The sequence below is a fragment of the Bombina bombina genome, chromosome 7, assembly GCF_027579735.1.
Source record: "Bombina bombina isolate aBomBom1 chromosome 7, aBomBom1.pri, whole genome shotgun sequence".
NCBI classification, from domain to species: Eukaryota; Metazoa; Chordata; class Amphibia; order Anura; family Bombinatoridae; genus Bombina; species Bombina bombina.
Window position 1 is genome coordinate 251,344,428 of NC_069505.1, and position 24,381 is coordinate 251,368,808.

General features: G+C 35.9%; 1 protein-coding gene across 2 annotated transcripts in view; it reads left to right on the top strand.

The window, feature by feature from the left end:
• The window catches only part of PHF2 (PHD finger protein 2), a 697,107-nt gene extending 676,649 nt beyond the window's left edge, over positions 1-20,458 (top strand). For both annotated transcript variants that reach the window (XM_053720695.1, XM_053720696.1), the window contains 3 exons: positions 9,476-9,740; positions 14,757-14,822; positions 17,665-20,458. In XM_053720695.1, coding sequence (XP_053576670.1) covers positions 9,476-9,740; positions 14,757-14,822; positions 17,665-17,753 — 420 coding nt within the window. In that variant the 3' untranslated portion in view covers positions 17,754-20,458. The remainder of the gene's footprint in view (positions 1-9,475; positions 9,741-14,756; positions 14,823-17,664) is intronic.
• Positions 20,459-24,381: the final 3,923 nt, after the last annotated feature.

Genomic DNA, 24,381 nt, shown 5'->3' on the forward strand with positions numbered 1-24,381 from the left:
TCTCTCTTACTCACTGGATACTGTGTTATAGTTTGTGTTCAATACGCATTTCACTTGTTAGAGTTTGCATTCATACTTATAACATTTTAGTTTGTAGTTTACAGGCAAAAGCAGTTTGTAGCTGAAATGTCCTAATTAGTATCTGCACTTCTAATTCTCACTGGAATTGGAAAGCCCACAGATTTTAGTACTTTGTCAAATAAAAAAGGAACAAAATACATAATTAAAGTATATTGCAAAGTTCTTTTTTAAACACATAAACATTTTATAGTACAGTCTGAAAGTGCTTAAATAAAAATTGTGCACTAAAAGACTGTGAAGACGGAGGACTTACTTGTTGTGACATTGTACAGATGATTGTTGTAAATACATAAAAAAAGAGTTATCATATACGAATTATGCATTGTGTTTGATAATCAGAAAACAACACTACTTATTTTGGTTTGTAGCATAGTATTAGATATTTTTTAATGTAAATTAATTTTCAAAGGGAACTGATACAAAATGCATTATCATAGGCAACAAGTTACAATGTTTACACAGAACAAAAAAAGTTCCCAAACCATTTGTAATGTTGAGATTCTTTTTTACATAAATAATACAACTGTCAATTCATTTAAATGTAATATTTAGTTGTTTTTTTGTTTTGTTTTTAAGTTATTTTTTTTATGAGCATTAAGTGTTGTTATTTTTACAGCTAGCATTGACTTTAAGTTCAATATTAAGTGCTGACTCCATATGAAAGGGACATAAAACTCAAATATTTTTCTTTCATTATTCAAATAGAGAATACAATTTTAAAAAAATGCCAGTTTACTTCTATTATTAATTCATTCTCATGTTATTCTGTTGAAGAGATACCTAGGTAGGTAGTGTGCACATGCCTGAATCACATAATGAGAAGGAAATGGGTTTTTGTCCCTTTAAGTATTCATTTCACTATTAGAACTTACTAAATATATTAAATACGCTGTCACGGCTAGTGGAGGGCATTCATAGTATAGGAAGTCACCAGTGGAGCCCTTCAGGGATCTGTGCTGGGGCTTGGTTTAGTCAATATACATATACAGCATTGATATTCTTAGGTCTTTAAGTGAAGGAATGCAAGTTTTTGTATTTCACAGCATTGATATTGCTGGAGGGAAAGGCAGTCGGATGTAAAATTTAAATATTCTAAATAAAAAAGTAATTTAGCACATAAAAAGTCTTAAGTGGATTATAGGTTTAATGATAATTTACTTAACATCATTAGATGTAGTTAATATATCATCATTAAGCAACACAGCAGGAAAAGCCATTATAATGCTTGGTCGCACAGTAACGTACACTTGTATCAAAACTATAGATACTGGTGCAGCTTTACAGATCATGTCAGTCTTCACATAGATCATTTTATACAAATCTTACAATACTGCGAGGAGAGATGAAGATATGATAGGTATAGCCTACTGGTCATACCAGGTGCTAAAATTAATAATGATATGTTTGTATTATTAATATATTTACCGATTTAGGGCTAGATTACAAGAGACGCGCTATTTAGCGCTCCCGCTCAAGCGTAAACTTCGCTAGAAGTAATCTTTTTTTCACGCGCTGGTTAGCACGTGTATTACAAGTTAAAAGTAAAAGTTTTGTGCAAGTGAAATCCAATACATGCTATCTTGAGGACTTGAAATATTGTGACAGCAGTAACGTATTTGTTCCATAGACTTAATTGGACAGTGTTGAAGAATAAACCTAACACTTATCGTTCACACACTACCCCAACAGGAGTTATTAATATTTCACATTCCAATGTTCTTCACTTACAGTAATGTTATTTTTATTGTAAATATATATTTCTATATATATCTGTGAATACCTATACCTGTTTTTCTACATATATATATATATATATATATATATATATTTAAATATATATTTAATAATAAAAATAAAAAAAATTATATCTGAAGAACATAGGAATGTAAAATCTTCGTGTTTTGCAATGTAGGTCTAATGCGGTGTCAGGTTTGCGCACATAAAATGTAGTTATCTTAAGGCACATTATTGAAATATTACATTTATATATATAGTTACTTTAGTTGCTATTATACTGTGTAACTTGTGTTTTATTTCATATTAGTGAAGCATGATTTGTACATAATCATTAGTGTGATAGCCCTGATAGGCAGCTAGTATGGCAGTGTATAAAGAGCACATTTCCTATCTTACTCAAGCAATAAAACAAAAAAGTTTGTACCAGGAATAATGAATTTCAAAACTCTGGATGTTCTCCACACTGATGGCAAAGATCAGTTATATTACTGATAAAAGGACAACCAAATACGCAACCTTTTACACTTTACACATCGTAAACCAATTAATATAAAACAACAAAGATCACCCTATTAAAGGAACATTTAGATAATGCTAAATAGAATGATGTGACCATAAAGCAATAGGTGTCACTATCTTGTAACCCAGGTTTCCTTTTCTGCTGAGGCCTATTAGGGGCAGTTGTAACTGGGTCACTGTGCAGCCCGTGATTGTATGGGATACAGGGAGTGCAGAATTATTAGGCAAGTTGTATTTTTGAGGATTCATTTTATTATTGAACAACAACCATGTTCTCAATGAACCCAAAAAACTCATTAATATCAAAGCTGAATAGTTTTGGAAGTAGTTTTTAGTTTGTTTTTAGTTATAGCTATTTTAGGGGGATATCTGTGTGTGCAGGTGACTATTACTGTGCATAATTATTAGGCAACTTAACAAAAAACAAATATATACCCATTTCAATTATTTATTTTTACCAGTGAAACCAATATAACATCTCAACATTCACAAATATACATTTCTGACATTCAAAAACAAAACAAAAACAAATCAGTGACCAATATAGCCACCTTTCTTTGCAAGGACACTCAAAAGCCTGCCATCCATGGATTCTGTCAGTGTTTTGATCTGTTCACCATCAACATTGCGTGCAGCAGCAACCACAGCCTCCCAGACACTGTTCAGAGAGGTGTACTGTTTTCCCTCCTTGTAAATCTCACATTTGATGATGGACCACAGGTTCTCAATGGGGTTCAGATCAGGTGAACAAGGAGGCCATGTCATTAGATTTTCTTCTTTTATACCCTTTCTTGCCAGCCACGCTGTGGAGTACTTGGACGCGTGTGATGGAGCATTGTCCTGCATGAAAATCATGTTTTTCTTGAAGGATGCAGACTTCTTCCTGTACCACTGCTTGAAGAAGGTGTCTTCCAGAAACTGGCAGTAGGACTGGGAGTTGAGCTTGACTCCATCCTCAACCCGAAAAGGCCCCACAAGCTCATCTTTGATGATACCAGCCCAAACCAGTACTCCACCTCCACCTTGCTGGCGTCTGAGTCGGACTGGAGCTCTCTGCCCTTTACCAATCCAGCCACGGGCCCATCCATCTGGCCCATCAAGACTCACTCTCATTTCATCAGTCCATAAAACCTTAGAAAAATCAGTCTTGAGATATTTCTTGGCCCAGTCTTGACGTTTCAGCTTGTGTGTCTTGTTCAGTGGTGGTCGTCTTTCAGCCTTTCTTACCTTGGCCATGTCTCTGAGTATTGCACACCTTGTGCTTTTGGGCACTCCAGTGATGTTGCAGCTCTGAAATATGGCCAAACTGGTGGCAAGTGGCATCTTGGCAGCTGCACGCTTGACTTTTCTCAGTTCATGGGCAGTTATTTTGCGCCTTGGTTTTTCCACACGCTTCTTGCGACCCTGTTGACTATTTTGAATGAAACGCTTGATTGTTCGATGATCACACTTCAGAAGCTTTGCAATTTTAAGAGTGCTGCATCCCTCTGCAAGATATCTCACTATTTTTGACTTTTCTGAGCCTGTCAAGTCCTTCTTTTGACCCATTTTGCCAAAGGAAAGGAAGTTGCCTAATAATTATGCACACCTGATATAGGGTGTTGATGTCATTAGACCACACTCCTTCTCATTACAGAGATGCACATCACCTAATATGCTTAATTGGTAGTAGGCTTTCAAGCCTATACAGCTTGGAGTAAGACAACATGCATAAAGAGGATGATGTGGTCAAAATACTCATTTGCCTAATAATTCTGCACTCCCTGTATAGCAATGGAGTCAGCACAACAGGAATTGGAGATCCTACAATTATCAGAATTCATTTACAGGAAAAAGGGACAGAATTAATAATGAAAGTAAATTGTTAGTTTTTATTACTATACATAATTATCCATTTTATACTGCAATCTGAATGTCCATTTAATGTGGAAAAAGACTGCAAGTTAATGGACTCCAAGGCTAAACGTATCATTATTGCAGGAGGACAGGTTCGCAAGTAGTGACCCAGTTCACCTGCAATCACCACTTGTGATGCTGCATCCACCGCATCCAATTGTACTAAAGCAGGGCATGTCAATCACCCTGAACAAGCGAGTGTTGGGTGATTGATCTTGTCACCTCTGAAGTGATGGAGCGGAAAAAGAAGCAGTTTTTGCTTCTTAACCCCGTAACAACCAACATACATGTACATATAGCGCGGTCTTGCTGACATTAATAAGACCTGCACTATAAAAAGCCTGATAAGAGGGCTAGTTAACAAGGTGCCAATGTACCCTGTACATCTGCAGTTATTAAGGGATTAAATATGTGGCAGCTTATGCACTTGCTCCGTATAGCCCAAAAAGCTGTGAATGCAGCTTCATAAATCTACCCCCAAATATCACACTAGATGATCCAAGTACAGAGTGTACTAGTCATTAAGGAAAACAAAACTGTTGAAAGGAACCAATAAATACTCTAACTACAGCCTAAATGGTGAAGAAGCAGGTGTGATGAATGCAAGATGTAACTGCAAAGTGTATAGTATAAAATTACCCTATGCAGTCCACACAAGCGAATAGTGATTACACAATGTCAAAGCATAACTTGTTGTACAAATGAAGGGCGTCTAATAGACATAGAAAGCATAACTTGCTGTATAAATGAAGGGCGTCCCATAGACATAGAAAGCATAACTTGCTGTATAAATGAAGAGCGCCCCATAGACATAGAAAGCTAACAAGGTAGAAAGCATAACTTGCTGTATAAATGAAGAGCGCCCCATAGATATAGAAAGCTAACAAGGTAGAAAGCATAACTTGCTGTATAAATGAAGAGCGCCCCATAGACATAGAAATCTAACAAGGTAGAAAGCATAACTTGTTGTATAAATGAAGGGCGTCCCATAGACATAGAAAGCTAACAGGGTAGAAAGCATAACTTGTTGTATAAATGAAGGGCGTCCCATAGACATAGAAAGCTAACAGGGTAGAAAGCATAACTTGTTGTATAAATGAAGGGTGCCCCATAGACATAGAAAGCTAACAAGGCAGAAAGCATAACTTGTTGTATAAATGAAGGGCGCCCCATAGACATAGAAAGCTAACAAGGCAGAAAGCATAACTTGTTGTATAAATGAAGGGCGCCCCATAGACATAGAAAGCTAACAAGGCAGAAAGCATAACTTGTTGTATAAATGAAGGGCGTCTCATAGACATAGAAAGCTAACAAGGCAGAAAGCATAACTTGTTGTATAAATGAAGGGCGTCTCATACACATAGAAAGCTAACAAGGCAGAAAGCATAACTTGTTGTATAAATGAAGGGCGCCCCATAGCCATAGATAGCTAACAGGGTAGAAAGCATAACTTGTTGTATAAATGAAGGGCGCCCCATAGACATAGAAAGCTAACAGGGTAGAAAGCATAACTTGTTGTATAAATGAAGGGCGTCCCATAGACATAGAAAGCTAACAGTGTAGAAAGCATAACTTGTTGTATAAATGAGGAGCTTCCCATAGACATAGAAAGCTAACGGGGTAGAAAGCATAACTTGTTGTATAAATGAAGGGCGTCCCATAGACATAGAAAGCTAACAGGGTAGAAAAGCATAACTTGTTGTATAAATGAGGGGCGTCCCATAGACATAGAAAGCTAACAGGGTAGAAAGCATAACTTGTTGTATAAATGAAGGCCGTCCCATAGACATAGAAAGCTAACAGGGTAGAAAGCATAACTTGTTGTATAAATGAAGGCCGTCTCATAGACATAGAAAGCATAACTTGTTGTATAAATGAAGGGCGTCTCATAGACATAGAAAGCATAACTTGCTGTATAAATGAAGGGCGTCCCATAGACATAGAAAGCTAACAGGGTAGAAAGCATAACTTGTTGTATAAATGAAGGGCGTCTAATAGACACAGAAAGCTAACAGGGTAGAAAGCATAACTTGTTGTATAAATGAAGAGCGCCCCATAGACAAAGAAAGCTAACAGGGTAGAAAGCATAACTTGTATAAATGAAGGGTGTCCCATAGACATAGAAAGCTAACAAGGTAGAAAGCATAACTTGTTGTATAAATGAAGAGCGCCCCATAGACATAGAAAGCTAACAGGGTAGAAAGCATAACTTGTATAAATGAAGGGCGTCCCATAGACATAGAAAGCTAACAGGGTACAAAGCATAACTTGTTGTATAAATGAAGGGTGTCCCATAGACATAGAAAGCTAACAGGGTAGAAAGCATAACTTGTTGTATAAATGAAGGGTGTCCCATAGACATAGAAAGCTAACAGGGTACAAAGCATAACTTGTTGTATAAATGAAGGGCGTCCCATAGACATAGAAAGCTAACAGGGTACAAAGCATAACTTGTTGTATAAATGAAGGGCGTCCCATAGACATAGAAAGCTAACAGGGTAGAAAGCATAACTTGTTGTATAAATGAAGGGCGTCCCATAGACATAGAAAGCTAACAGGGTAGAAAGCATAACTTGTTGTATAAATGAAGGGCGTCCCATAGACATAGAAAGCTAACAGGGTACAAAGCATAACTTGTTGTATAAATGAAGGGCGTCTAATAGACACAGAAAGCTAACAGGGTAGAAAGCATAACTTGTTATATAAATGAAGGGTGTCTAATAGACACAGAAAGCTAACAGGGTAGAAAGCATAACTTGTTGTATAAATGAAGGGCGTCCCATAGACATAGAAAGCTAACAGGGTACAAAGCATAACTTGTTATATAAATGAAGGGTGTCTAATAGACACAGAAAGCTAACAGGGTAGAAAGCATAACTTGTTGTATAAATGAAGGGCGTCCCATAGACATAGAAAGCTAACAGGGTACAAAGCATAACTTGTTGTATAAATGAAGGGCGTCTCATAGACATTGAAAGCTAACAAGGTAGAAAAGCATAACTTGTTGTATAAATGAAGGGCGTCCCATAGACATAGAAAGCTAACAGGATAGAAAGCATAACTTGTTGTATAAATGAAGGGTGTCCCACAGACATAGAAAGCTAACAGGGTACAAAGCATAACTTGTTGTATAAATGAAGGGCGCCCCATAGACATAGAAAGCTAACAGGGTAGAAAGCATAACTTGTATAAATGAAGGGTGTCCCATAGACATAGAAAGCTAACAGGGTAGAAAGCATAACTTGTTGTATAAATGAAGAGCGCCCCATAGACATAGAAAGCTAACAGGGTAGAAAGCATAACTTGTTGTATAAATGAAGGGCGTCCCATAGACATAGAAAGCTAACAGGGTAGAAAGCATAACTTGTTGTATAAATGAAGGGCGTCCCATAGACATAGAAAGCTAACAGGGTAGAAAGCATAACTTGTTGTATAAATGAAGGGTGTCCCATAGACATAGAAAGCTAACAGGGTAGAAAGCATAACTTGTTGTATAAATGAAGGGCGTCTCATAGACATAGAAAGCTAACAGGGTAGAAAGCATAACTTGTTGTATAAATGAAGGGCGTCCCATAGACACAGAAAGCTAACAGGGTAGAAAGCATAACTTGTTGTATAAATGAAGGGCGTCTCATAGACAAAGAAAGCTAACAGGGTAGAAAGCATAACTTGTATAAATGAAGAGATTCCCATAGACATAGAAAGCTAACAGGGTAGAAAGCATAACTTGTTGTATAAATGAAGGGTGTCCCATAGACACAGAAAGCTAACAGGGTAGAAAGCATAACTTGTATAAATGAAGAGATTCCCATAGACATAGAAAGCTAACAGGGTAGAAAGCATAACTTGTTGTATAAATGAAGGGCGTCCCATAGACACAGAAAGCTAACAGGGTAGAAAGCATAACTTGTTGTATAAATGAAGGGCGTCTCATAGACATAGAAAGCTAACAGGGTAGAAAGCATAACTTGTTGTATAAATGAAGGGCGTCCCATAGACATAGAAAGCTAATAGGGTAGAAAGCAGAAGATGCCACTTCATTGCAATAGGACGAATGCAGTGCAAGGAATACAAAGTATGAGGCTTTGGTGAGGTTGTCCTTCAATTCCCAAGCCTCACCCGCCATAGCTCTTACCACTCTGTAGCATAAGACGTCTGCGCTGTCAGCTAATCAAGCCTTACATTGCATAAGGCGAATATAAACAAACACACACATCACTGTCCTTGAGACATTAGTGCCTTCTTACATAGAGGATATAGAACATATGGTAGTGCCGTCTGCAGTACATTTATAACAGTTACTGGCAGTGAAGACAAATATTCTCACTATTACACTACACTGAAACATTACATTGATGAGTAATGTCAAATTAAAGGGAAAGTACATTTCTGTATATTTAAAATACATATTATCAGCATAAAAAAAAGCTTGTTCTCTGGAGTTTTACACAGATCATCCCTCTTCCTTATATACAATATATGTAACCTGGGGCAGCCGGTCAGGGAGTGAAAACTAAGTCACTGCCATTAATAGAGTGGCACAGGTATGTCCCCACATTGTGACACTGGAGACGCTTAGGGCTCTACTTACAAAAACATTTTTGTACAGCAATAGGGTTCAAACAAATAACTGCTCATGTAAAAACATTTGCTGCCATTTTAGACATGCTACCTTACATGTATAATAATATTGGACAATATCACAACACTGACCTACCCAAAATGATTTAAAGGACCATTATAGTGTAAAAATGACATAATCTAATTAATCAGAACATTTAACTTTAACACTAGTAATCCTGCAATGCTGTGTTTAACTCCCAACATTAAACACAAAGTTAAAGTACTGCTCTGGAGCTGCAATGCACTTCTGGTCCAGATTGCACACAGCCACTTACTCAAGCAGCAGCTGTGTGACCGTCAGTTTCCTCTTGGGACCAGCAGTACTCTGCATCTCCTGAGATGTATTTCATGGGTTAAACAAATAGCGTCCCTAGTGTTGACATGACAACAAGTTAGAAAATTAAATGATTCCACCGTAATGACCCTTTAACTTAAGAAACCAACACAATGCCATTTCAAGTGTCAGTTAATATATTTATGTGATTAAACAAATAGCTCAAAAGTAGATAGATGAAGTGAGGCTGGTTAATAGTGTATTTCCTTGTGATAAAATACTACTACTACTGTTAGATAAAATAGACATTTAGTGGAATTATGATACTGATTTGCTTGCTTAAAGGAGGAACACAAAGTCAAGAAGAAAAAGAATACAAAAAAGAAGCTGTCATCCAACAGTACAAATAAGCTTTCTCAGGAAAGCAGTTCTCCTGAAGCGACAAAGATAGACTCGCTGAGCAGTAGCCTCACAGATCATGAGTACACGGCTGGTGCAAGCACGTTTGGGGTAGCCCAAGTTAACAGAGGTTCTCAGCCCATGGCACCAGGAGTGTTCCTCACACAAAGGAGACCGTCTGTCTCTTCTCAGAATAACTCAGCTGCCAAAGGTAAACCTAAATATATGAGTGCTTACTGTTGCATATGTGATGGCTTCCTCGGTATAATAACTTGCTGCCTTACACCCTCTTGTAGTCAAAGGTCTATTGCATTTTTTTTGTTTGACAATGAAATCTTTACAATTATTATATCTTTTGTTTATTTTCTTCTGTTATAAATTTGCTTTTAGTATACAAGGTATTTGCTTTGATATGTATATAAAATAAAAAGGACATCTAATCATAATAATATTTGCATTAGAATGTGGAGCATACACAGGGGCATATTTATCTTGATGCCCCGTGTTTCCGGCGAGCCTTCAGGTCTAAAGACCGCTGCTCCATAACCTGTCCGCCTGTTCTGAGGCGGTGGACAGAAATCAACAGAAATCAACCTGATCGAATACGATCGGGTTGGTTGACACCCCCTGCTAGCAAAATCCGCAGGAGGCGGAATTTCACCAGCAGTTCACAAGAACTGCTGGTGCAATGATAAATGCCGACAGCATACGCTGTCGGCATTTATCCATGTGCAGCGGACTTGATACGCTATATCAGATCATGTCCGTTCGCACTATAATAATTAGGCCCCAATAAGTAGATCTAATTTGTGTCCTAAAAAATAACATAATGGGAAGTTCATAATTTCCTAGCTATACTTGATTAGTAATTTGATTAGTAAGAAGTAGGCTGTATAATAGATGAAATGTAGTTAAAGGAACATAACCTTATGCTAAATCACCTGAAAGTAATGCAGCTTAGCTTGAAAAAAAAAACAACAAGAAAATATCAGCTGAACAGATATTTAAATAAAAAAATCTTCATCACACAACAGTAAGTGCTCTGTGTAGTTGTTCTTCAGTTACTGGCAGGTGCATGGTGGGGAAAAAGTAATCAGCCAATCAGCTTCATGAATCACACTTCCCTTTACTGTGATCTCATGAGATTTCACTTAAATCTTGCAAGATTTGATAGTAAACTTCCTTAAACTGAGGAGGGAAATAACATGACTGTGTCTGCACGATCCCTTGCAAGTCCCAGGACTAGCATCCTGATTGGCTTTTTAAAGTCCCTTTACAGTCTCATGTGGCCACTGAGGAAATTTCAAGGTAAAATATCTTCCTTTTTTAGATAGAGATGTTCAGGTGATATTTTCTAGTCGGCTTTTTACAGCTATGCTGCATCACATTTCAGCTTGTGTGTGTATATATATGTGTGTGTGTGTGTGTGTGTGTGTGTGTATGTATGTATATAAAGAGAGAGGTCTGCATAGAAATTATTTTTATATAGTAATTTTGTAACTTCATCCCTGGTAATCATATAATTGCTAATGATTACTCATTAATTCATTTAAAGGAAGATCGTATTGGTATTTGCAAGTAGTATTTATTTTCTAGATCACAGTAATATGTTAAAGGGACATGAAACCCAAAAAAATTCTTTCATGATTTAAATTGAAAATACAATTTTAAACAACTTTCCAATTTACTTCTATTATCAAATTTGCTTTATTCTCTTGGTATCATTTTTTGAAGGAGCAGCAGTGCACAACTGGTTTCTAACTGAACAAATGGGTGAGCCAATGACATTCTGTATATATACGCAGCCACCAATCAGCAGCTAGAACCTAGGTTCTTCGCCGCTCCTGAGCTTTCCTAGATAAACTTTCAGCAAAGGATAACACGAGAATGAAGCAAATTAAATAATTGAAGTTAATTGGAAAGTTGTTTAACATTGTATTCTCTATCTAAATCATGAAAGAAAATGTTTGGGTTTCATGTCCCTTTAAGTAAAATTTTAAACATGTTTATTTTGTGTCTGGAAGTTGTGTACATTTTTTTATGTGTAAAAACTTTAAGGGGTAAACTTTAATTTGTTGCTTGGCTATTTTGCTCATACAAGTGAGCCTGCAAAGATAAGATTGTCTTTGGACAAATACAATTATTACAAATAAAAAGTACAGAGAGTTGTTTGAAATGTATATTTTAAGTGTTGGCTGAGTAAAAAAACACCAATACTCACAAACAAGTACAAAACATTACTAGTATATTTTTAGCTATAGTGTTAATATTTTGAGACTTTTTTAGTTTATCAATATTTTTATGTCTGAATATAAGCAATACGGGATCTGTTTAGACTCAATTCAAGCTGTACAAATGGGGCTACAATACACAATAGTTCCAGCATGTTATGTGCTGATGGCCCTGGGACTGCAGTGATCACAATGGCTATGTACAGAGCTGTGGATTCCAGCTCTTTCAGTACCTATATCATATAGTGTTATTGCCCTATATCTCTATCTGTCACCTGGCCGCACTGCAATAAACCCTCAATTATCTCTAATACCATCACTAGCCTGGCCAACCTCTCTATACAAACCCTCCAAGCACCCAAGAGACCTCCTTATTAACCCCATCACTTAAGACACCCAAGCCCCTTATTTCAACACTCTAAAATCTTAAATCATCATGTTTGATCCATTCATTACACATTCCTTTACCAACACCCCATACAACATATCACAATTATTATTGTCAGCTTGTTCAATTTAAAAATGTAGCCTCTTCCCTCAATTCTGATTGTGCTTAAAGTGCCATAAAACAGGTTGAGATCTGTGCATATCTTAAAAGGGCTAATTAAATTAAAATAGTTTGCATAAAAAAATTGTTTAAAAATTGCTGGCAAGTATTTTAAAATAATTTTTAAAAATGAGCAAAATTAATTACATAGCTAAGCTGCCTGGAGCGCTAAACACAGAAATTTGTATTTCAACTGAGTTCACAGTTTGTAGGCAGCTCCAGCAGATAATTCCTATGCACTTTTGCATTCTACCAGAAGAACTATACACAGAGATACTTTGGGGCCCATTTATCAAAGGGCTTGCGGACCTGATCCGACACTGCGGGTCAGGTCCGCAAGACCTCGCGAAATGCGGAGAGCAATACGCTCTCTGCATTTAACATTGCACCAGCAGCTCACAAGAGCTGCTGGTGCAACGCCGCCCCCTACTGACTCACGGCCAATCAGCCGCCAGCAGGGAGGTGTCAATCAACCCGATCGTATTCGATCGGGTTGATTTCCGGCGATTCCTGTCCGCCTGCTCAGAGCAGGCGGACAGGGTTATGAAGCAGCGGTCTTTAGACCGCTGCTTCATAAGTTGTGTTTCTGGCGAGTCTGAAGACTCGCCAGAAACACGGCCCTTCAAGCTCCGTACGGAACTTGATAAATGGGCCTGTTTGTCTCTATCCCAACTTGTTTTATGCCCCTTTAAGAAGATTATGCCAGGGAAAAGCTAAGAGATGGCAGAGTATACTGTCACAACTAGATTGTAGTGACTCCTATACAAAAAGTAATGGCTGTTGTAATTAGTAGCTTATTTCATTAGCTGACACAGCATAGGGTGTCATTATGTAGTGACACTAGCTACTGTGTGCAATATGATTATGTATTTGTATTCAAACAAAAACAAAGCATTGTAAACTCATTACCTATATATATATATATATATATATATATATAGGTTTTACCTAAAATCATCTAACAAATCAAGGTCATATTTTTGCTAAGCAACGTGATTTATTGCCCAACATGAAAGAAACTCATATTTGATATGAATTGTGTGAGCAGCCCTGCTTGATTTCCACGAGTCCATGTGGCATTGATAAATTGGCCCTGTCTTATGACAGATCTGTTATGTAATTATAGGAGATTTATTTTAAAGAAAAAAAAAACTATTGGTCAAATTCACTCATTTTTGTATTTCATATCACTGACATTTAAGATCAATTCAAACTAAAAAAATGACACAAATTCTATTTGACGTGAACTCAGTAATATAGAATCATACCCCTTGATTATCATGTAGGATACATTCCAGTGTGCAAGAGTCCTTGGGAAAATATTCAGCTATAAGTTCATAAGACTTCAGTAAATTCAACTAACTAGATCCAAGGCACGTGCACACGCTAGCGAGGGATACTGGCAGACAGAACAAATAAACACCACCTGCATATGTAGTTATTGAGCAGAAACTTTCTCTAGACTTTCCTCTTATGATGGACAAAAAAATGCAATAAACTGAAGATGAAAGAGGAAAATACACCACTTCCTTGTATATCAAGTTCTCAGTGTATAGAATGTTCCGGGCAACTTGTGTAGAACATTTATAGGGTTAATGCCTTACTTGGCAACAAAATGGAAATAATTCTGATTTAACCAATTATTTAACTCTGTTTATCAATACTTGATTAATTTAGTAAAACATATTTAAAGGGACATAAAACCTGAAATTTTTCTTTCATGATTCCAATAGAGCATACAATTTTAATCAAATTTCCAGTTATTTTCTTCATTCTCTTGATATCTTTTGTTAAAGCAAAGCACAGGAGCAACAATAACTGAACACATCTGGTGAGCCAATGACAAGAGGCATGCATGTGTAGCCACCAATCAAGCAGTTTGCTCCCAATAGTGCATTGATGCAGAGCCTACCTATGTATGTTGTTCAGCAAAGGATACTAAGAGAATGAAGCAAATAAAATAATTAAAATAGAAAGTTGCTTAAAATGGCATGTTCTAGCTGAATCATAAAAGATTAGATTTGACTTTACTGTCCCCTCAAGTCATAGAAAATGCCTTTTACAGTAAATGACTGATTAAAGAATGTATAGTTATTTAGTGAACATCTTTATTTTATAGACACATTGCTTCCTATATGGAGACTCAGAGATCCCAGCTCATTATTTGTCTAGGAGTTTTGTTGATTACACAATTTGATCTGTGACTCCTGTTTGTGGGATGTACAGTGTGACCCAGAGACAATATTGTGCCACACTACCTGGTGTTGTCATTTCACAGCTCTGTATTGCACATTTGCCTTTATATACAAAACGTATGTAGTTCCTGCTACCTTGCTAGGGTCATTCAGATCTTTTTCTGAGGCTTCTTGTGTAACTGTGATCTAAACAAAGCCTGAAGGGTAATGTAATATGCTATTGCCTTACTTAAATGACTCTTTTCTCCCCCCAGACAATAAGGACTCTATTCCAGCCAACCAGAGAATGTTAGAAGAAAACGGAAAACATTCCCTTAAATGTAAGTACCTGCTCTACAAATACGTATCCCTAAAATTACATTCAGTGTGCCAAAATATTAATTACAGTATGTGAAATTATATGAACAGATTAGAGAGAAAATATATATATGTATACAGGAAGAGAGTGTATAAAGAGGTAGTAATCACTTATTAACTGGCAACCACCAATCAGAGAAGTGATAAGCGCATCAGCTCTCTTATAAACCTGAATAGGAATGAAAATATGATATAATACAAGCATAAAGTAAAAGTCTATTCCTAGAATAAAGATCATTGCATGGTCAATTTAATGGGAATTATCATGTGATTCATGGCCTCATCACTCAGACTATTGCAGCCTAAAGGAATATTCACCCTTGCGTTATGCTAAAGATCAGTCTGAGGGCTGCTCTGAGAATAGTTTATAAAATAGATCAGATAAAGTCCTTTGTATAAAGTTACAAACACACAAATATCATACTCTTGTGTAGTGGAGAACACACTGTCCCTTTAATCTGCTTTGAAGATCTGATAAACGGGTGATTTATTTTTATTTTATTAGTATAAAGTGTTTGTGATTTTTGCTAATTATCAGGTTTCTTCATTGCTAAGCGCGTTGGTTCCTATTTAGGTAGTGACATTTGTTTATAGTTTCATAAATCTCATGATGTATTTGTTTTGTCTCTCAACCTCTTACTAATTTTACAAAACAAAATGCGTTTTCTTCTGCTACTTCAAGCTGAAGCTGGAAACTGCCTAAAATGATAAACTTTATACTTAATCAGACAGTAACGTTACCAATTCATTGTTATTTATCCATGAGTAACATTTAGGGTAGATTGTATTCTGTTTTATTCTGCGATAAAATTACACGCTCTGATTTGTATCATGACCCAGCCGTGCGACTAAAGCTGCTGATTGGATCAGCAGAAGTTTCTGCTCGGGATCAAAAAAATGCTTTAAATATGTGTTTAATAAAAAATAAATTGTTACACGTGTGTACAAATAATGATACAAATATTAAATTTATAAATATTAAAAAAACACTGCCTGAACATTTCTTTGTATATAAGGGCCATTCTAGTGGGGAAAAATGACATGCCCATGCTAATTCTTTAGAGAGTCTGCAACTTTCTGTGGCTCATGAACAGTACTTTAGCTATGTGTTTAACCCCATTTGCAGGGGTTAAATACACAGACTGGCACCGTTGCTAGTGCTAAAATTGCATGCTATAACAAATTACACCATGTACATTTTTATCACTAGAAATGCCCTTTAAGCCTCTTGGCATGCAAATATCATCAGGTCACTGGAGTGTGCAGCCAATGGCTCTGGGGAATATAACAGTGTTCTGCACTTCCATTTCTAACAGCAACTGAAAAGCTCACAACTTCAGAATGGAATTACAGGGAAAGGGGACAAAATAAATAATGAAAGTATATTGCAGTTGTTTGTTTATATATATATATATATATATATATATATATATATATATATATATATATATATATATATGATTTATCATTTTTATATCACCATTTCTAAGTGTTTAATGTCCCTTTAAGGAATTTAAAAGCTAGGAATCTTCCCTCCTCACTCAGTGGCTGTCAGTCCTCCTTTCTATGGGGATCAATCAGTTGTATCGTTAAAGGAACTTATTCATGTTTTTACTAACAACTAATTGTTTAAGGGACACTAAACCAAACATTTTTTATTTCATAATTTAGATAGAGTAGCAATTTTAAGCAACTTTCTAATTTACTCCTATTATCAATTTTTCTTCATTCTCTTGGTATCTCTATTTGAAAAGCTAGAATGTAAGTTTAGAAGCCAGCCCATTTTTGGTTCACAACTTGGGTTGTGCTTGCTGATTGGTGGCTAAATGCACCCACCATTAAACAAGTGCTGCACAGGGTACTAAACCAAAAATTGTCAGGCTCCTAAGCTTAGATGACTTCTTTTTCAAATAAAGATAACAAGAGAATGAATAAAAATTGATAAAAGGAGTAAATTAGAAAGATGCATAAAATTGCCTGCTCTATCTGAATCACGAAAGAAAAAAAATGGGTTTAATATCCCTTTAATTGTGCAATTGAAGCAATACGCACCATATTTTTTATCCAGTTTTTCCGTTTATATTTTTTTTATAACAAATATATATTACACGCTGAGTACTTTCAAATGATATATTTATTTGCTGGTAATTGGTAACTTTTCTAATCCTTTATTATACTTGTTACTTCTGTAATTACATTGTATCTAAGCCTTTGCAGACTGCCCCTTATTTCAGTTCTTTTGACAGACTGCATTTTAGCCAATCAGTGCTGATCATAACTAACTCCACAGCGAGTGAGCACAATGTTATCTATATGACAAACATGAACTAGCACGGTCTAACTGTGAAAAACTGTCAAAATTCACTCAGATAAGAGGCGGCCTTTAACGGCTTAGAAATCCGTTTGAGCCTTCCTAGGTTTAGCTTTCAATCAAGAATACCAAGAGAACAAAGAAAATTTGATGCTAAAAGTAAATTGGAAAGTTGTTTAAAATTGCATGCCCTATCTGAATTATAAAAGTTTAATTTTGACTTGACGGTCCCTTTAATTTGGCATACATTTTCAGTCAGTAATAAAGTAAATACCTTCAATTTAGCAAGGGACCAGCTGATCTGCCCTTAAAACCTCATTTATAAATCAGCTTTCATTTAAATATCTCCTTCATTGTACTAGTGAAGCCACACTCTAGGGTTGGTAAAAAGTATGTTTAAGCTTATTGTTTCATTGCTACAAATAACTTCTTCAGTTATATGAGGAAACGGGAACAGTTTACGTATTCTAACGCAATGTTTTATGTTATTTCAGGTAAACGTACAAAGAAAGGTATGGCCACAGCGAAACAGAGACTTGGGAAGATTTTGAAAATCCATCGGAATGGAAAACTTCTCCTTTAGTGTTTATAATTCCAGAACTTTTTCCCCTTCCCCGGCTCAGTATTTCCTGAGCTGACACTAATTTGCAAACTCGAAGGACTGCAGTTGCACTCTGCAAATGTGTTTAGGAGAAACTTTATGTTACAGTAGCTTTTTGCCACCACTTTAGCAATCCTTTTTAACTTCCAGCAGTTCACATGTACAGAATACTGCTTTACATATTTTTTAATATTTCTCAAATTGCTGAGAGTGACAAGTTTGCAGGAAAAAAGAAGAAAATTTGAAAAAACTAGGAGCATTCCAATTTTAGGAAAGTATCCTTTTAACTTGGTCAGTGAAAGAGAAAGAAAATGCATTTTTTTTATTTTTATTGCATTAAGATATATACTGTACTACACAATTTGTAAAACACACTGTATCTGAACAAGACGCATGATATTTTTCAATGTTTTGGGCCTTAGGAAACCATGTTGTGTAATATGTGACATCAGTACTTTGTGATCTAATTAATCTTATACAACCAATCACTGCCAAAATGAATTTAAGGAACACTATTATATAGGGAATAGGTGGTCTGTATTAATAGAAGATATATATGTGTATGTGTGTGCATGTGTGTATATATATATATATATATATATTTATATATTTATACACACATACATATGTGTGTATGGACTTTTTTTTTTAACCCTCAGAATTCATTTTTGTGCTTTACTTTTAATAACCGTGCAGAGAAGAGTTTATATGAAATCAAGGCTGTATTTTATTTTAGGAACATATAAATCAAGCACAGAGAAAATGTTATTTTAATACAGACACTGAACTTAGTATTTATTTTAACATTAAAACCATTAACTGCATTTATGTGTATCCTCTATTGATACCGCTCAGCTTTATCAGACATTGTCCCGTAAAGAGGTCCACGTTAAGAGGCCATAATTTGCGTCCCTGGATGAAAGACTTAGAGGTTTTTAAATCAAACCATAAATCTGTTCAGGTCATTGTAGAGTTATATAATATGTTATTTGTTTGGTATTTTTTATATGTTATCTATTGCGTACAATTTATTTTGAATGATTATTTATGAACACTCTTATGAGTTTCAACACCATAAAATTCAGGGCATTTAGGGCAAAATAGCACAGCTATAGATACACACGTGAAAGTCATCACCATACTAAAACAACAATTATTACATATCAATACAAAAACTTATTTAATGTTAAATCATGTTGAAAGCAATATTTTCCATGCAGTCCATCAATTTTGTTTATTCCTGTTTGATGTTATTTTACAACCACATCTTTAAAAACATTTATGAACTTTACATGTAATTATACAAATGAAATCAGAGAAGTGAACGAAAAAGCAAACATATCTTTAATGCAATACTTAATCAGAAATTGTCTTTGTTAAATTGGAGTTTAGGTTGAGTATTTGTGAGTTAGCCTATTCTGCACCTAACCTTATTTTTAAGCCTTGGTCACCATATGGTGCTTATGGGCTACTAAGCTGTACAAAGGACAAGCCAGCTAGTTGATTATGTGGATTAGACTGTGTAGATACCCATTTTTGTTTAGGCTTCCTTCAGGTGAAGAGTGTAATGCCTCATAGCACACTTTAATCTTTGTTATACTGTTCACCTTCAGTCATAACACTGGTGTGCCCATATCATGGTTGTTACTAGATGTAGGTTGCATACACAGCTAACCAGCTGACCCACATAGGTAACGAGAGGTCAACTTGAAGAAGCCTCCTCCAATGCCATGGTAGCTTTTCAAAACTCATAGAAATACATAATCCGATTATTGCCCTTTACTTCTGAACTTTCAAGTACGTCTTTTAGCACAAAACATGTTGGTAATCCTTGTCCTTATATACCTTCCCAATCATAAAAAGCAATATTTAATTTGAGATGTTTGACTAGTTAGGGGATGTATTACGGCAGAGGTATCCAACTTCAGTTCTTAAGACTTGACCATAGCTAAATGTCAGCATCTTCATAACCGTGTCAGTCAGGTTCCCTCAATTTGATTGTTTCTGAAGCTGCGGAATCTTCATCTCTAAAAGTTTTGTGTGGTACCAACTTGCGTTATGGTTTTTAAAAAATCAGTCTAGAGGTTGTTAGTATTTTTAATTGTTGATCTCATGCAGATAAAATCCCCAGAAGAGCGTCATAGTTTCACTTACAAATAATAAATATTTCATAAGAACATGACCTTTTTGTGCAGCGTTTCAACAGCATGGACAAGATGCAGATATTTATTTATCTGGCTATACTTAGAAATGTCTCAAATCTGTGCTATAATATATTTATTTCAGCAACATTTTTGTTACAATCTAAACATTTTCACCAGCATCAATTTCCCTTTCAATAAGAACAGTTACTCAACAAAAAAAAGGTAGTGAAAATCTGTTTTCAGGACCAATATTGCAATAAAGAATTTTATATTTGGTCATACAAAAAATATGTTTAATCGTTAATTTTGTTTTGTTTTTAGTTTGTAATCTGTAAACAATAACACAACTTTTTAAATGCTTTATGTGCCCGCAACTGCACTAATGTAGTAGTTCATACCAAATGAGATTCATGCTATAATATATATCCTGTAAGACCTAGATTTATGGATATGTGTATTCTGTTAAACAGAATAGTAAAAATGCTATATTAATGGGTGGATATTTATGAAAGTGACTACACAAATAAATATATTATAAATCAACTCAATAGCACAATACATTATTTCTATGTTAGTTAAATTACACTATTGTATAAATCTAGGCTTGGAATTATTTTAAAACAAAAAATGAATGATGACTTAGAAAAGGCTTTGACACTTGGGGGCCAATTTATGTAGCTGCTCCTTAACACCTCCGCCACCTCTGAGGCGCCAGACAGCAATCATCCCTATCGGAAACGATCGGGGTGATTAACACCTGCAGGGGGCAGCATTGCACAAGCATTTCACACAAAATGTTTGTGCACTGATAAATGCTGACAGCGGCATTTATGGATGTCGGGCGGACATGATCCGCTACAGCGGATCATGTCCGCCCGGCATCTTCATAAATCGACCCCTTTGGCTTTTGTATTGTTTAATGTTTTTTTGTTTTTTTTATAATACATCCATTTTTGTTTCCAAAAATAAAATTGGCAGTTTGTCATTGTGGTGTTTATTACCAAGTGAAACTAAACAGTTAAGTCTAATATGTATAAAAACAGCTAATAATATGATATAACTGACTAGCATTTGTACAAATCTCCTTCTGTATTCCCTAAACAGGACACTAAAGTCACAATTTAACTATCATGATTCCGATCGGGTGCGTAAATACAGGGGTCTCGGAGGTCTCAATTGAGACTGGGCCCACACATCTAGGGTTCCAATCTGGCCTCAGTAGTGGCATAACTAGAGTGTGCCCTTCATCTAAAACAGGGCTCACAGTGTACAGGAAGTGCATGGATTTGCATTTACAAATATAGTGACAGGATCTCCAAAATGGCCACCACAATGTTTTATAGAAAAAGCTGCCACCATATTCTGTACAGAAAGTCACAGTCACTTAGAAGTAGCTCCTCTTGCTCATATGTGGCTGTTGACTTAGTCTCTGTTTATTGCAAACTGCCAGAAAATTAGCTATTAAAATAGTGGGCCCTCAATATCTTTTGCCCTTGGGTCCATCAAGGTCTAGTTACTCCCCGAATTCAGAAAGAGCATGCAATTTTAAATAACTTTTACTTATCAGATATGTTTCATTCTCTCTTTTGTTGAAGAGTAAACTAATAAAAGCTCATAGGAGCTCAGTAGCGTGCATGTGTCTTTGGCACTTTATGACAGCAGTGTTTGCAGCAATGTACAACAAAGTTCTGAAGATGCATGCACTCTCCTGAGCTTACCTAGGTTCACTCTTCAACAAAGAATACCAAAACAGCAAATCATATTTGAGAATAGAATATATAAAAATGTGAAACAATATAACACTGTTTACTAAAAATAAGAAAGGATATAGTCCTTATGTTTAGTTTCTTTCCACCTGGAAATGTATACCCGAATATTGACCTCAGGAAAAGAAGATAAACATAGCGTGATTCTGTTAAAAGTTCCCAGAAAACTAGTTGTAACCTTACATCTTTCAGAGATATTACTGAGCTCTCGGCGTATAAGTGTTTTGGCTCAAGCGCTCCTAATTCTTTCCAATGAGGCAACCAGGTAAGGAACGTGTCAACCTCAGGAGAAAGAAATGTCTATAGTGTAGTTCTATAGTGAATTCAATAGGCTAATACCCTGAGAGCACAGTAATAGCTCAGTAAAACGTAAGGTCATAAATATAGCTTGTTTTAAAGTGGAAACAGAACTTTACTACACAGTTTTCTTTCTCCTGAGGTTGACCAGTTCCTTGCCTGGTTGCCTCCCTGGAAAGAGAAAGGAGGGCGCTTGAGCCAAAATACTTATACACAGAGAGTTCAGTAATATCTCTGAAAGATGTAAGGTTACAACTAGTTTTATGGAAATGTTAAACAGAATTACGCTATATTTATCTTCCTTTCCTTAGGTTAATATTCATGGATACAACGATTCCAGGTGGAAAGAACTAAATATAAGGAATTACATTAGAATGATGTTTTAAAAAAAATGTATGCGCTGTATGAATCATGAAAGCTTAGTTTTAACTTTAGTGTCCTTTAAGTCTCATGGGGCAAATCCAAGTTTATCTAATAGAACTATGTAACAATACTTACATTATAAAAGGTTGTACATATTGTTAGAATATATATTTTATTTGTATATTGTATTGTTTCCTAATTTTATCAACACTTGTCATTTACATTATTAGATAAGGGTCACTTTCATGCACTCTGTAGGTTTCACTTAAGATAGATAATTATGGATTGTTTTCTTGTTTGAAGAAATCATAAAGGTGTTTATTGGATATGCAAGTGCAAAAATAAAATGGTATTGCATTAGCACACAGTTAAAGGGACAATCACAACACCTTAGTCATCGTAAAGTCTTACTTTAGATTAAGCTGCAAATTGCCTCCTGCACCTTTTCTATATCATGCAGCAGGAACAGTAAAAAAAAATATTTTAAAATGAATATTGTTTCTGACTGCCAAGCTCCACCCACTGATGACATCACAGCCTGGGCTGCATCCAGGCACTCTGCTTAATAACATTGACAGTCTGTTAAATCCAACGAGTGAGTCTTTTGTTTTAACTAGTGAGCCTTCTATGATTGGATGCCATATGCAGCTCAGATCATGATGTAATCAGTGGGTGGAGCTTGGCAGCCATTTCAAAGTGGCCAGATACACTATTCATTTTAAAATATATTTTTTTTACTGTTCCTGCTGCATGATATAGAAAGGGTACAGTAGAGTATTTGCAGTTTAATTTAAAGGGACAGTCAAGTCCAAAAAAAACTTTCATGATTCAGATAGGGGGTGTAATTTTAAACAACATCCCAATTTACTTTTATCACTAATTTTGTTTTGTTCTCTTGGTATTCGTAGTTGAAAACTAAACCTAGGAGGTTCATATGCTAATTTATTAGACCTTGAAGACTGCCTTTAATCTGAATGCATTTTGACTACTAGAGGGCATTAGTTCATGTGTTTCATATAGATAACATTGAGCTCATGCACGTGAAGTGACCTAGGAGTGAGCACTGATTGGCTAAAATGCAAGTCTGTCAAAAGTACTGAAATAAGGAGGCAGTCAGCAGAAGCTTAGATACAAGGTAATCACAGAGGTAAAACGTGTATTATTATAACTGTGTTGGTTATGCAAAACTGCGCAATGGGTAATAAAGGGATAAAGGGATTATCTTTCTTTTTAAACAACAAAAATTCTGGTGTTGACTGTCCGTTTAAGGTAAGACTTTAAGATGACCCAGGTCTAGACTGTCCCTTTAAAGTTAGCTTCCTGGGAGCTAGCTAGACACATCTAGTGAGCCAATGACAAGAGGCATATGTAAATCACCAGCTGGCCCCCAATAGTGCTTTAGAGCTGGATAACTATATGTTTAACATCTTTGCAGGGGTTAAACATATTTATATGCAAGTAACTTTCTGTTTGCGCTTTTGTATCCTATTAAGCTACCTTGATTTGAATAAACACTGCTAAATTTCTAGGTTTCAGCTTCGTGTGCTTCACCAGCCCCACTAACGTCGCTAGTTGCTGATATTCTGTTCAGCTGATTCATTGTTAGTAAACGGCATAGAATTCAGTGAGTCGGGCTGGTGAAGCCAGAGAATCTGAAGAGATCTCTTAGTAAATATTGCCATGTTCTTATTTGTCCCATTCAGCAGTTGTTCCTTCTGCTGTGTCTGTATGAGGGACATTTTCTGTTTACAGCGGATGGCTACATCCATAAAACATTCTTTTTAGCATAAAATATAGGTTTCCCAATGGCCAGAGTATAGCACAATCCATTGCCTCAAAGCACACAAGGCTAGAGAGAAAATGATAGGAATCACTAAACATTGAAAGAAGATGAATCAAAATGTAAATATCATTATAATTAAATATATATATAAACTGATACTAACTAGACTATGGGGCATATTTATCAAGCTCTGTATGGAGCTTGATGCCCCGTGTTTCCGGCGAGCCTCCAGGCACGCTGGAAACACAAGTTATGAA